The 14,428-nt window shown below is 46.3% G+C and overlaps 1 protein-coding gene across 1 annotated transcript in view; it reads right to left on the bottom strand.

Annotated features, from left to right (window-relative positions):
* ULK2 (unc-51 like autophagy activating kinase 2) overlaps positions 1-14,428 on the bottom strand; it is a 360,264-nt gene that overhangs the window by 57,046 nt on the left and 288,790 nt on the right. Inside the window, exons 21-22 of the mRNA XM_069226356.1 lie at positions 6,970-7,113; positions 6,253-6,461 (exon numbers count right to left, since the gene is read on the bottom strand). Of these exons, the coding sequence (XP_069082457.1) occupies positions 6,253-6,461; positions 6,970-7,113 (353 nt within the window). The remainder of the gene's footprint in view (positions 1-6,252; positions 6,462-6,969; positions 7,114-14,428) is intronic.

Genomic DNA, 14,428 nt, shown 5'->3' with positions numbered 1-14,428 from the left:
GTCTCTACGGCGCCGGGAGTCTCGATGACGCCGGTGAGACCTTGGCGAAGAAGACTTCTTATGATGTTTCTCCTTCTTCTTTGACTTTGCCATGAATAACTTGGCCTCGCGCTCTTTGAGGGCCTTCGGATTCATGTGTTGACATGAATCGCAAGTCGAGACGTCGTGGTCGGAGCTCAAACACCATAGACAGTCGGAGTGAGGATCTGTAACTGACATCTTGCCCCCACACTCTCGACAGGGCTTGAAACCCGACTTCCTCTGAGACATTGTTATCGCAGAGAAGACTACGCAGCAGACAATACACTGTAACCACGAAGGTAACAGTAACTCCCTCGAAGATAACCGTTTCGAATGCACGGAAAAAAGGGAACTGTCATCGGCACGTCGGCGAGGACTTCTTATTGCCTGTATGACGTCAGACGGCGTCGCGTGGGCTAGAGTGACGTCCTCGTCGACGTGCAGAGACTAGTAAGAAGATTTCCGTCAAATGCTGGCGCCATGGGAGTATTCATCAGGTGAGGAATCCACAGGTAGTTGTATCCATCAGAAGCTGGGCGTTGAACTTTCAACTCCGAAGAGTGTGGCCGCCACCTTGGCTCGGATGTGGTGCTTTTGATAGATTTGCTTGACTTTGGCATCGAAGCTGGTGTGGCCTTTTTACGGAGCCGAACCCGAAGTGTAAGGAAATGCCTTCTTGGCATGGTTACCCCCTGACTTTTTGCCTTTGTTAATGCCAAGTTACGATTTGAAAGTGTGCTGAGGCCTGCTAACCAGGCCCCAGCACCAGTGTTCTTTCCCTAAAACTGTACCTTTGTCTCCACAATTGGCACACCCTGGCATTCAGGTAAGTCCCTTGTAACTGGTACCCCTGGTACCAAGGGCCCTGATGCCAGGGAAGGTCTCTAAGGGCTGCAGCATGTCTTATGCCACCCTGGGTACCCCTCACTCAGCACAGACACACTGCTTGCCAGCTTGTATGTGCTGGTGGGGAGAAAAGGACTAAGTCGACATGGCACTCCCTTTAGAGTGCTATGCCAACCTCACACTGCCTATGGCATAGATAAGTCACCCCTCTAGCAGGCCTTACAGCCCTAAGGCAGGGTGCACTATACCACAGGTGAGGGCATAGGTGCATGAGCACTATGCCCCTACAGTGTCTAAGCAAAACCTTAGACATTGTAAGTGCAGGGTAGCCATAAGAGTACATGGTCTGGGAGTCTGTCATACACGAACTCCACAGCACCATAATGGCTACACTGAAAACTGGGAAGTCTGGTATCAAACTTCTCAGCACAATAAATGCACACGGTTGCCAGTGTACATTTTATTGTGAAATACACCCAGAGGGCATCTTAGAGATGCCCCCTGAAAACATACCCGACTTCCAGCGTGGGCTGACTAGTTTTGCCTGCCTGCCACACACCAGACATGTTGCTGGCCACATGGGGAGAGTGCCTTTGTCACTCAGTGGCTAGTAACAAAGGCTGTACTGGGTGGAGGTGCTTCTCACCTCCCCCTGCAGGAACTGTAACACCTGGTGGTGAGCCTCAAAGGCTCACCCCCTTTGTTACAGCGCCACAGGGCATCCCAGCTAGTGTAGATGCCCGCCCCCTCCGCCACGGCCCCACTTTTGGTGGCAAGGCCAGAGGAGATAATGAGAAAAACAAGGAGGAGTCACTGGCCAGTCAGGACAACCCCTAAGGTGTCCTGAGCTGAGGTGACTGACTTTTAGAAATCCTCTATCTTGAAGAAGGAGGATTGCCCCACTAGGATTAGGGATGGGCCCCCCTCCCCTCGGGGAGGAGGCACAAAGAGGGTGTAGCCACCCTCAGGGCTAGTAGCCATTGGCTACTAACCCCACAGACCTAAACACACCCCTAAATTGAGTATTTAGGGGCCCCCAGAACCTAGGAATATAGATTCCTGCAACCTGAAGACGAAGAAGGACTGCTGACCTGAAGCCCTGCAGAGAAGACGGAAACACCAACTGCTTTGGCCCCAGCCCTACCGGCCTGTCTCCCCACTTCAAGAAAAACTGCAACAGCGAGGCGTCCCCCAGTGTCCAGCGACCTCTGAAGCCTCAGAGGACTACCCTGCATCTAAAAGGACCAAGAACTCCAGAGGACAGCGGCCCTGTTCCACAAAGACTGCAACTTTGCAACAAAGAAGCAACTTTTAAAGACCACACTTTTCCCGCCGGAAGCGTGAGACTTTCCACTCTGCACCAGACGCCCCTGGCTCAACCTGCGGAAAACCAACATTACAGGTAGGACCCCCTGGCGACTGCGAGCCTGTGAGTAGCCAGTGTTGACACCCCTGAGCCCCCACAGCGACGCCTGCAGAGGGAATCCAGAGGCTCCCCCTGACCGCAACTGCCTGCTTCAAAGAACCCGACGCCTGGGAAACACACTGCACCCGCAGCCCCCAGGACCTGAAGGATCCGACCTCCAGTGCAGGAGCGACCCCCAGGTGGCCCTCTCCCTAGCCCAGGTGGTGGCTACCCCGAGGAGCCCCCCCCCCCCTTGCATCGCTGAAGAGACCCCTGGGTCCCCAATTGAAACCTATGGCAAACCCAACGCCTGTTTGCACTCTGCACCCAGCCGCCCCAGTGCCGCTGAGGGTGTACTTTCTGTGCTGACCTGTGTCCCCCCCCGATGCCCTACAAAACCCCCCTGGTCTGCCCTCCGAAGTCGCAGGTACTTACCTGTTGGCAGACTGGAACCGGGGCACCCCTATCTCCTTTGAAGCCTATGCGTTTTGGGCACCATTTTGACCTCTGCACCTGACCGGCCCTGAGCTGCTGGTGTGGTAACTTTGGGGCTGCCCTGAACCCCCAACGGTGGGATACCTTGGACCCAACTTTGAACCCTGTAAGTGCTTTGCTTACCTGTGAAACTAACAAATACTTACCTCCCCCAGGAACTGTTGAATTTTGCACTGTGTCCAATTTTAAAATAGCTTATTGCCATTTTTGCCAAAACTGTACATGCTATTGTGATGATTCAAAGTTCCTAAGATACCTGAGTGAAATACCTTTCATTTAAAATATTGTTTGTAAATCTTGAACCTGTGGTTCTTAAAGTAAACTAAGAAAATATATTTTTCTATATAAAAACCTATTGACCTGGAATTGTATTTGAGTGTGTTCCTCATTTATTGCCTGTGTGTGTACAACAAATGCTTAACACTACCCTCTGATAAGCCTACTGCTCGACCACACAACCATAAAATAGAGCATTAGAATTATCTCTTTTTGCCACTATCTTACCTCTAAGGGGAACCCTTGGACTCTGTAGGAAGTTGGCTCTGTATGTACTATTTCAAAGTAAGAAATATCATGCACAGTCAGTCACCGATTATTTTCTTTTGGGTGGAACCATGGCTCTCTGGCAGTGGTGCACCCAAGGCCTTGACTGGTCTTTTGTTAGTGGGCGTAGGGGCAGTTGTACTCGCATGCTAAACGGCAGTGATTGGTTGGCTATCTTCCCCCGATTCTTCTTCAGAGTCAGTGTCCTGAATGGAAACTGCCGTCCTGGCCTGTTCTACCTCTACGGTGTCAACGTACTATGAATTTTTCGACGCCATCTCAAGTCTCCGGTCATGCAGTGTCTTTTTCGACTGGAACAACCGTCTTCTTCTCGATGGTCGGGAGAGAGACAAAGATTACATACCACGTATTGATCTGTATAAGGAAATTTTGCGTGGCATTGAGGATAGAATCAGAATAGAGTCCGATCCATCAGGCTTCGGCATGGTAGGCTTGAACAGGCCCAAGTTGGACGCGTGCACCCAAAAGGGCGTTTTGTGGTTTTCGACAGTACTATTGGCTCGACTGTAGATGGAAACGCGATAAAAAAAATACAGATGGTCAAATAAAGTTATGTAAATTTTCCGATTCTAAAATATCAGAGTGAGAGGAAACACGTCCGAACCAGACAGCGGAAAGAAAACAATCTAACAAAGGAGTCGATGCCCATGCACACTATGACCGAGATGAGGAGTCACTCAATCCTGTGACTCAAAAAAAAAAAAAAAAAGACTTCTTTGAGGAAAAACAACTTGTAACACTCCGGGCCCAACACTAGATGTCGGAATCCATATGCACAGCATGTGTATCTGCAGCTACACATGCCATCGAACATATATATATAGTGTATTTACATACTTCCTATTGGAGGGTTGCCTCTCTAGTATTTTCTGATACTGTGTTACAAAAATAAAGTGCCTTTATTTTTGTACAAGTGCTTTTTTTTCTTGTGTGTAAGTACTGCGACTGTAGTGGTATTGCATGAGCTTTGCATGTCTCCTAGATAAGCCTTAGGTGCTCATCCACAGCTACCTCTAGAGAGCCTGGCTTCTAGATACTGCCTACACTTCACTGATAGGGGATACCTGGACCTTGTATAAGGTGTAAGTAGCATAGGTGCCAGCCAGCTTTCTACAGTCAGTTCCTCAGTTTCTTGAAGAATCTAAGAAGTGAGGAGCAGGTGCTTATGTAGCAGATTGTTTAATACTTTAGGAACAATGTAGGAGAGAGCTCAACCTCCGGATCTGGTACTCCTTATGTGTGGGATGTGTGCAAGTAGGAGTCTTGACGAGTGGAGGTGTCCGGAAGGTTTGTGAAAGCAGATGTGACTGTTAAGGTACACTGAAACAGTGTTATGTAGTGCCTTGAAAGTGTGGGTGAGGATTTTGAATTGTGCTCATTTCCATACGGGGAGCCAGTGGATCTCCTTCAGTTGTGGTGTGATGCGAGTGCAGCGTGGAAGGTTGAGTGATTCTGCCCTCTGAGTTCTGAATGGTCTGCTGTCTTTTGTTGATTCTGGCATAGAGGGTGTTCCGGTAGTCCAGCCTGCTTGTGACTAAGAAGTGTGTGACATTTTTCTGGCAGCTGATTGGGAGTCATTTGAAAATGTTCCTCAGTATCTTCAGGGTATGAAAGCATGGGGCGGTGGCATAAAAAATAACAGAGCAGCCTTGAAAATATCCAGCATGGTCTGCGGGTAGGCTTCAACCTGCATAGGGTGGGAAAATGAGTGTGAACATTGGAATCAGATCTTTCCTTGCCAGGAGTCTTACTTGGAAGGGAGAAGTGCTGCACTAGGATATCCTTTCGGGTCTTTGCCAAAAATAACCTGTCCTCCTGTTCTCTGATGGCCTTCGGGTGCATTGAGGAATAGGTGCTGCAGGCCAACGGGTTGTGTTTGGATCCTAGACACCACCTCCAGATGTTGTGCAGATATCACAAGGACAACTTCTTACAGCATCCACAACAGGGTTTTGAACCTGAAACCTTCAGGAGAAGTGACCTAGTCACTGTCAAAAGCTTAAGAATTTTGTCAGAGAAGAACCAAGAAGAGTTCTGGACCTGCATTTATGAAACACAGAGAAACAGGATTTAGCACCCACGCTGTTTTTTGGTATCTTATATGCTCTGATGTTGTATTCCCTGAAGTTGTATAGCTCTATCTGGAGGTGCTGGAGAGCTAATGCAAGGGGAACATGGGTCCAGGATCAGTCTGGCGTCCCTAGAGAATATTCTTAAGATGAGGAATCTGCAGCATGAAATCATTGATCAGAACTATGAGGTTAGAAGCTCCTGACACCAAGTGAATGATTATTTGTTTTTCTTCATCATTACAACAAAGTACTAGTTTTAAATGTGGTCCAAATATTATCACACACATTTATGAAAGTAGGACAATAAAATACAACATCAATTAAAGTGACTAATGCATCCACAATGCAATAACATCTACTTTCAGATTTTAAAATTTCTGTTTAGTTACCCATAACAAAAAGGTATTAGAAATAAACCAATAACATTTTATGATTCAAGAGATCAGAAATAGCCAACAGTTACTGCTGGTATGGCTCGGGTACCATAAAAAGGAAATAAGGCTATTAATCAGTATGTGAATTTCTTATTGAAACAAATTTAAATAACTCTTATTTGAAACGCAATTTGGATCTTTACCATAAGTAAGCACTCTCTTCCCAATTCAACTGCAATATGGGTGCCAACAGTAATTTTTAGACATGGTTGGAATAATGTGGTGGTGAAATCATTCTCATCTCCACAGCCAGCATTTAATTAACTGCTACCATCTAGTCCTCAACATAAAACGATCATGTTATGTATAAACTGTTTTTCATCACACACTGAGGGTGTTAAGTGCCTGCCTACAATACATTAGACCCTCCTGTCCAAATACAGAACACAGTGTGGCTACTTTTAAAAAATGTTACCTCCATCAAGGTCTCCTCCGGTAGCTCAGGGGCTTCGAACGTGATGAAGTCTTCCAGGCTAGGAGGCGACGTTCCATAGGACATATACCGTGAACATGGTGCTGCCTCTGCTGCTGGCGGGGAGGAGCCCAAGTACGTGGCTGGGGGGGAACCAATGTGTACCCGTCCGCTTGTGGAGCACAGAGATCCCCCAGAGCTGTTAGAACCAACTGGAACGAAGGGGAAATGTACTTATAACACAGACTTTCACTTCATTGATTCGTACGAATGCATTGGTTTTTAGTTTGCCTAACAGCAGCCATCCCAAAAAGAAATGGTGAAACGTACAGTTAAAGATGAGAGCCCAGAGCTGCATAATGCCTCACGCATGCCTGAGGTCTAACCAAATGTGGCTTTTACGATTAAGGTTTAACGTACAAGGCATGCATAGTTTGCATAAATAATCATGCACACTGCTGACGCCCACAAAAAAAGAGCCCACGCACCTATGAGCACTAAATCCTACACAAATGTCCTGCCTTTTCTACTTGCAGCTGCCTCTGAAACGCAGGAAAGAAGGTGGCAGCATCAACTGCATGAAGGTAAAGCCTAAAGTGGTGGATTTACCCCTGGCCCTGTCTGCATCTCTGGGGCACGTGCCTACCTTAAGTCTGTCACAAGTTCATGTCACATCACTTTCTACCTCTATGCTGAAAGATATCATGACCCTTGACGTACCAGAAGTCGTTCTCGCTCTCATGACCATGTGGGTACAGGTAGGTGGTGTGGAGCTATTAGGCGGGGAACCCACTGTAAACATCACCACTCTCTGGTTTGTTCCTGTTGTCATTGGGGGAGTCCCCATCCCACTGCTGCAACACCCTGTAAGAGATGTGAGGAAAAAAAAGATTTTCAGCAATCATATGGCTGTCTGAAATCATGTACATTAATTATTAAATTTCACGACTACCAGCATTTGCTGTGGGCTTCATAGTTTGCAATTAAGTATTTGGGTTTTACTGTCTGCGTACCAGCGCCTGGAATTCTCTCAGGCCCCTAGGGTGGCAGGTGACAAGGAATACATTACTGCTAAGTAAAGGTCAGGGGAGACTTTCAGCTTCTGACCAACAACATCAGGGTGTTCTTTAGGCCCTAGGACACACCTTGTAGTGTCACCACCAATAAGTCTTTCTGGATCCTTCTGCAAGGTGACAGACGATCCAAGAGTGAGAGGTTCCTATACACTGCAGCATCAGTAGCTGTTTGTACTAAAGAAGAAAAAAAATAACTGAACCTGAAATGTTCGATTTACTGCGGAAAATATGGCTGCACTAATGGTGGAATGACTATGAATAACCAATGATACAATGTTTTTCGCCCTGAGTGGCCCCTATGTGAAGTTGTGATATCATTAAATTGCTTTGGACAGGCTAGATTATATGATACCAGTTGATGACAAGAACCTATGGAACCATTTCTTTAGTCTTACTCTTTTTCCATCAGTGCCACAGGAAGTTGAAATGAATTCCAAGCAAAGAGGGCCAACTGAATTAGTAACTTGAGATGTCACACCAGCTATTCTGGACACAGGAAGAACAGCGGCAATCTGGAAGCAAGTGCAAACAAACTGCACCCCAAGATGTGGTATATAACCGGGCCTCGAGCTTTTCCCCGTTTAAATTCTTCCAAGTGACACCTGGCAGTGTTTGTGTGGGGAAAAACAGATCGGTAATGGTGGAAATGTACAAGTTACTTACCTTTGGTAACGTCTTATCTGGTATAGACTATATCTAGCTGCAAATTCCTCACCTTTGAATTCGTTCTAGGTGCCAGCCTGGATCCGGAAGATTTTCATGAGCCCTGTGCACAGGTAGGCATCGATCGGCTCCGCATCTATCGTTGGCATTATCTGCGCTGGAAATTACATTGCAGGTCCTGTATAAGCGCCACTCAGGCGTGCCAACGTCAGTTTCTTTTCACAACTTTCCACGCCAGAAGCGTAGAGCCTTGAAAAACACTGATTACTGGTGTCAAAACTAAGGCCCTAAAAGGAGAGTTTCTGCCTCTATAAATCAGTTCACAGAGCAGGAAGGATGGGTGGACCAGTAAGGGATCCGCAGCCAGATATAGGTGGTCATTTAGACATTAGCGGTAAAAGCCACCTACCGCCGCAGTAACAGCCACCAAAAGACCGCCACCGTAGCTACTATCCGTCTGTGAATCTAAGAGCACTGCCGGACTTCCGCCACAAGAAGGGCGGAAATCCGGCAGTGATCAGAAAGGCGGACGGTGGGAAGCTGGTGCTGCTGCCACCAGCACTGCCACGCCAGTTGAACTCCACCAGGCGTATCATGACCTGTGATAAGGCCTGGTGGTGTTCAGCTGGCGGGGTGGTGCTGGTGGTAGCAGCGCCCCTTCCTGTTCCCTGTCAGACCACCTCCCCAGAGCAGGTAGGTGATCGTCCAACAGAGGAGGAGGGGTTGGGGGTTGTGTTGTGCGTGTGTGTATGTCTGAAAGAATGTGCTTATGAATGTGTGTATGAAAGCATGTATGCCAATGTGTGCATGAATGTGTGTATGCCAGGTTGTGTCTGAATGTGTGTATGGATAAGTGTAAGTTAATGGGTGTATGAGTGGTGTGTGTATGGGGGTGGGGGGCTGTGTGGATGCATCAGAGGGTGTGGGGGGCTTAGTGTGTGTATGGGGGGTGGGTGAGAGGGTCTATATGAATGCTGGGGGACTTAGTGTGTGTGGGGGGTAGTGGGGCTGAGTTTGCATTGAGGGGGGTGAGGGGTGTCAGATGAGTGTTGTGGGCCTGGGGGAGCCACCTACCGGTGACAGGGAAGGAATACCCTGTCACCGGTAGCAATGCCATGAAAATCATGGCGGTAGGTCCCAACGCCACGGAAAACATGGTGGTATGCAATCTCAGAATACCTGGGGCGGTACTCTGTCGGCCGCCAGGCTGGGTGGTATGAATGGTAAATTGGCGTGTTTGGCTGCAGCCAACCTGCCAATCTCATGATGTGGCAGTATGTACCGCCAGCCTGTTGGAGGTACAACCGCCACATTAGGGACATAATGAGGACCATAGTCTTTACCAGATAAGGCATTACCGAAGGTAAGTAACTTGTCCATCTGATAGACACATCTAGTTAGTGGGGCTGCGAACCAAGAAAGTCCTGCAGGATCGAACGGGCAAAATGCTCCTCACAATGGACCTGACTGTCCAGTCAGTTATGTTTAGTAAACATGTGCAGAGATGCCCACTTTGCCGCCTGACAGGACCAGAACTCTAAGTGCTAAAGCTGTGGTCGCAGCTTTAGCTCGGGTAGAATAAGCACTCAAACCCTCTGGGGGTTGCTTTCTGGCCAGTGCTTAGCAGATCTTAATTCAGAGTACGACCCATCTGGAGATGGTCTGCTTCTGCACTGCCCAACCTTTCTTCGCACTCACAGACCATATAAATAGTTATACACCTGAAACTCTTTTGTGTGATCAAGGTAGAAAAGGTAGAACCCCCAATGCTCATTTTGGGTCCAGGCGGTTGAGTCTTTCCTCTTCTTTAGAAGGATCCCAGGGGTGCAGAAAAGTAGGCAAGGTGAAGGATTGGCCTACATGAACAGCCATGACCACTTTTGGCAGAAAAGAGGCCCTAGAGCAAAGCACCACTTTGTCAGGATAGATAGAAAGGTAGTATGGCTTATGTGATAAGTCCTGCAGTTCATTCATACTGCACATGGATGTAATCGCCACCAGAAAGAATACTTCGAATGTGAGAGGCCAGAGAGGACAATTGTGGAGGAGCTTGAAGGGAGTGCACATCAAAAAAGTCAGAACTAAATTCAGATCCCATTGGGGCACAATGAATGGGGCAGGAGGGAAGAGATAAGACCTTTGAGGACCCGTGGTGATTAGAATGTAAACCACACCATACCTGTATGTGTTCTTGGTCTCTACAATGGCGACGAGGTGGGCAGGAGCCGTGTCAGTATAACTTTTGCCGTGCTGTGGATCGAGTTATGGGACCTTGCTTGACGCCCGAGCCATCGGATGGGGGAGAGTTGAGGAAGAGTGTCAGGAACCGATCCATCAAGGCTGGTTGGCGATATTTCTGTGAACACTATCGCGGTAGTCAGTGGACAGCAGCATGTAAATATTAAGTCTCCTGTGAGCGTGAATAGGGCCACGCGCGAGACTAAGTGAAGGGAGGAGTACTGTGCGCCTGAAGCATTCTCCGCGCACTGAGAGAGAATCAAGACTTCTGGGTAGCAACAAGCCCCACTTCCTGTTGAAAGCACGTTAGGTGTCGTGCTGCTGGCCAGCTTTACACGTTGGGGAGCATTATACGGAGATACATGGATTATACAGTGATAGGCACACCTATACTGGGTCTGTCAATTGCATATCGGGCCCGTGAAGTGCACATTTGACTTGTGTCACATTACATAGTGCCTTTGCAGCGCATATTTCTTTGGAAGGAGTTCTGTTTGGATATATGAATTATACAGTGATAGGCACACCTATACTGGGCCTGTCAACTGCATACCGGGTACTGTGAAGTGCGCATTTGACTTGTGTTTGGATACATGAATTATAGAGTGATAGGCACACCTAAACTGGGCCTGTCAACCACATACAGTGTGCATTTGACATGTCACATTACATAGTGCATTTGCAGCGTGTTTTTCTTTGAATAAAAGGAGTTCTGTCTGGATATTTTATTCTACGGGGCATCTGCATTTGGTAGCTGTGCACCTATCTTTATTATCAACACTAAGGCCCTCATTACAACTTCAGCGGTCTTACAGAAAGACCGGCGAAGCTGCGGGCGCCACTATACCGCCAGTGCTGGCGGTATTTGTGGCTCCCTATTATTACTTTTCCGCTGGGCCAGCGGATGGAAACAGAGTTTCCTTCTACTGACCCAGCGGAAAAGTCACATCAACATTGCAGCCAGCTCATAATAGAGACGGCCGCAATGTTGATGTGCAGCGGGTGCAGCAGCACCCGTCGTGCATTTCAGGCAGTGAAAAGCGCGATGGGGCAGCATGGGCAGCGCAGGGGCCCCCAGAGTCCCCCTTACCGCCAGCCTTTCCATGGTGGTGTTTACCGCCATGGACAGGATGGCGGTTGGGGACTCATAATCCCCAGGGCAGTGGTGCTGTCCCTGCTGCCTTGGGGATTATAACCGCCTGGCGGAAGCCTGGTGGTCAAGTGGAGGGACAAGCGGTATGGCCGTGGCTAATGCACCACGTCATAATACACTAGCCGTACACGGCCAGCCTGTTGGCGGTCGTAATGAGGCCCTAAGTGTTCATTGAACTGTGCAGTTTGTAACTGGTGTATGACTGAAGGGAGAAATTATGTCCAGTATGCAACCTCCACCCTTCTTCTTAGCTGAGCCAGGAGATCCTCCTATTCAATGACAGTTATGGTTAAACTTATTTGAGGCATATGTGGAGGTATTGGAAGATGGGGAATGTACACCTGAGAGACCTTTATCGTTAATCGACTGGGGGCTATAGGATTTAGACAGTTTAAAAATCTTCCGCCATTAAATAATGTTGGTGAAGAAGATGTATACAAGCGTGCTCTTAAACGATTACAAGAGAGGTATGGCAGGAAAATGAACGTTGTCATGGAAAGATATAACTTACTGAAGAGAACAAAAAGGGGATGAATCAATTGACTAGTATATGGCGGTACTTAGAGGACTTGCTGTTAATTGTACCTTTGAGCACATGACGTATTACCAGGTTTTAAGGGATCAGTTATTGATGAAGATCAAATCTAAAAAACTACAAGAGAAATGATGGTCTTCAGAAGAATTGTCCTTGAAAACAGCAATAGAAAGTAGCAAGAAGTATTGAAATAACAAGAGAGTTGTATACATGTCATGAGGAAAGGAAATAAAGACAACAGTAAAGTAAGTGTCATGGGTGGTGAGAAGGATGGAAAGAAATTTACTGTCCATGCTGTCAATAATAGTAACAGAAATGGCACGACGGATAATGCCAAAGCTTTAATGTGTATTAGGTGTGGTGCTAGTACACATATGGCAAATTTTAAAGGGTGTCCTGGTATTGGCAAGATTTGTAATGCATGTAAGAAGAAGGGACATTTTTCAAGAGTATGTAAATTATGTAAAAGTTTTGGGAAAAAAGTGAATTGTATTGTGAAGGGTTTTAATGATGAACTTGAGTATGGTATGCAAAATGTGGTGTTGAGTATACAGAGTGAGAACAATAAAGGAAAAAACCTTCAGTTACCTAAGTGTTGGTTAAATATTGACGGCATGCAGGTGGAAGCTATGGTGGATTCTTGCGCATGGTATACCATAATGGGGATATTATTATTTGACCAGTTATGGCCTGGCAGAGAATTAGAGAGTAAAAAACACAAGTCCATGCAGTTACTCAGGTCATAAAATTCTTATAGTAGGTAAAATGCAAGCAGAGTTTGAATTTGCTGGGAAAAAACGTTCAGGAGATGTGCTTATTGCCGAGAAAGGGCCTACAATTTTGGGTTGGCCACATATAACAGAACTTGGAATTAAAGTGGGCCCTAATGCTAACCTACCCGTGTATGCTGTGTGCTGCACAGTTTTCAGTAGACAGGTATTATGAATAATTTTTAAACACACTATTGTTATAAAGGAAAATGCCATACCTGTAAGACAGAAGTTGAGGAATGTTCTATTTAATTATAGATGGAAGCTAAAGGAAATATTACAAGACCTAAGTGAAAAGGACATTATAGAACCTATCGAAAGTTCTGATTGGGTATCTCCAATTGTAATTTCAGTGACATCTAGTGGGGATCTGAGGCTTTGTGTGGATTTACGCTCTCTCAATGATGCTATTTGGGTAGATGCTTTTCCATTGCCAAATTTATATGAATTAATGTCATCCATTGGTGATGCTACAGTTTTTTCAACAATTTACTTAGCCAATGCTGACCATCAGATACAACTAGATCCGGATTCTAAACATTGAACAACATTTATAACACCCGAAGGGATGTTTCAATACAAAAGGATGCCATTTGGGTTGTCTAGTGCGACAGCTGTATTTCAAAGAGAATTATCAAAACTACTATCAAATGTAACTGGTGCAAAAGTGTTCCGTGAAGGTATATTGATATTTGGGAAGGATAGGACTGAACATGATTGTATATTGAAGAAAGTATTACAAGCATTAAAGGACAATGGGTTAACGATGAAAGAACAAAAATGTAAATTTGGGAAACATCATGTGGAATAGTTAGGTCATGTTATTTCAAAGGAAGGCATTCGACCTAAGATCAGCCACGTAAAAGCTATTTGTGAAGCTCCTGGGCCTACGTGCAAGGAACAATTGATATCCTTTTTAGGTCTGATGGAATTTTATTCACGATTTGTGGAAAATTATGCATCCAAGGTGGAGACGTGCATTACTTAGAAAAAATGCAACATTTTGATGGAAACAGGAACGTAGTGAAGAATTTGCAGCTATAAAAGTAGAAATTGTAAATGCATCTTGTTTAAGATCCTTTGATGAGGTTACACAATGCATTATATCTGTGGACGCTTGTGGGTATGGATTTGGTGCCATGTTGTCCCAGCAGAGGAAAGGAAATGGGTGGTTAGTTGCATATGCATCCTGCACTTTGACACACGCAGAAAGGAATTATTCTGTAATCGAAAGGGAATTACTAGCTGCGACTTGGGCTGTGCAACGATTCAGAATGCATGTATGGGGTCGTAAATTTAAAATCTGCACGGACCATGAACCTTTGGTAAACATTTTGAGTTCGGGGGTGGAAAAAACCTTACTCCGTGGTTGGCAACACTTGCTTCAAAATTGCAAATGTATCATTATGAGATAATGCATCTGCTGTCAGGAAAACTATTGCCAGTGTTGTTATGTTACCGCAGCAAAAAAAGATTACCCTTTTCCTTGTACCCACGTTGGTTGAAGCGGCGTCCTCACTTCCGGTGGCTCTTGTGGAGGCTGTCCTTCAAACTAGCTTCTTCAAGTTTAACTACCACTCAAGATGGTGGCCGCCATTCTTTGTGAGTTCAGAGCTCTAGTGTTTCTACCTTAGTTTTGTGCTGAAGCTTCCCTCCAGCTGTTTCTCTCTGGGAGCTGGGCACTTCAACTGTCATTCTGAGGAGAATGAGCAGTGTTCCCAGAGGCACTTCGTTTCGCAGAGAA

Source organism: Pleurodeles waltl, chromosome 3_1 (genome assembly GCF_031143425.1).
Source record: "Pleurodeles waltl isolate 20211129_DDA chromosome 3_1, aPleWal1.hap1.20221129, whole genome shotgun sequence".
NCBI classification, from domain to species: Eukaryota; Metazoa; Chordata; class Amphibia; order Caudata; family Salamandridae; genus Pleurodeles; species Pleurodeles waltl.
Note: the sequence above shows the minus strand (reverse complement) of the source record. Positions and strands in the feature narration are given on the sequence as shown.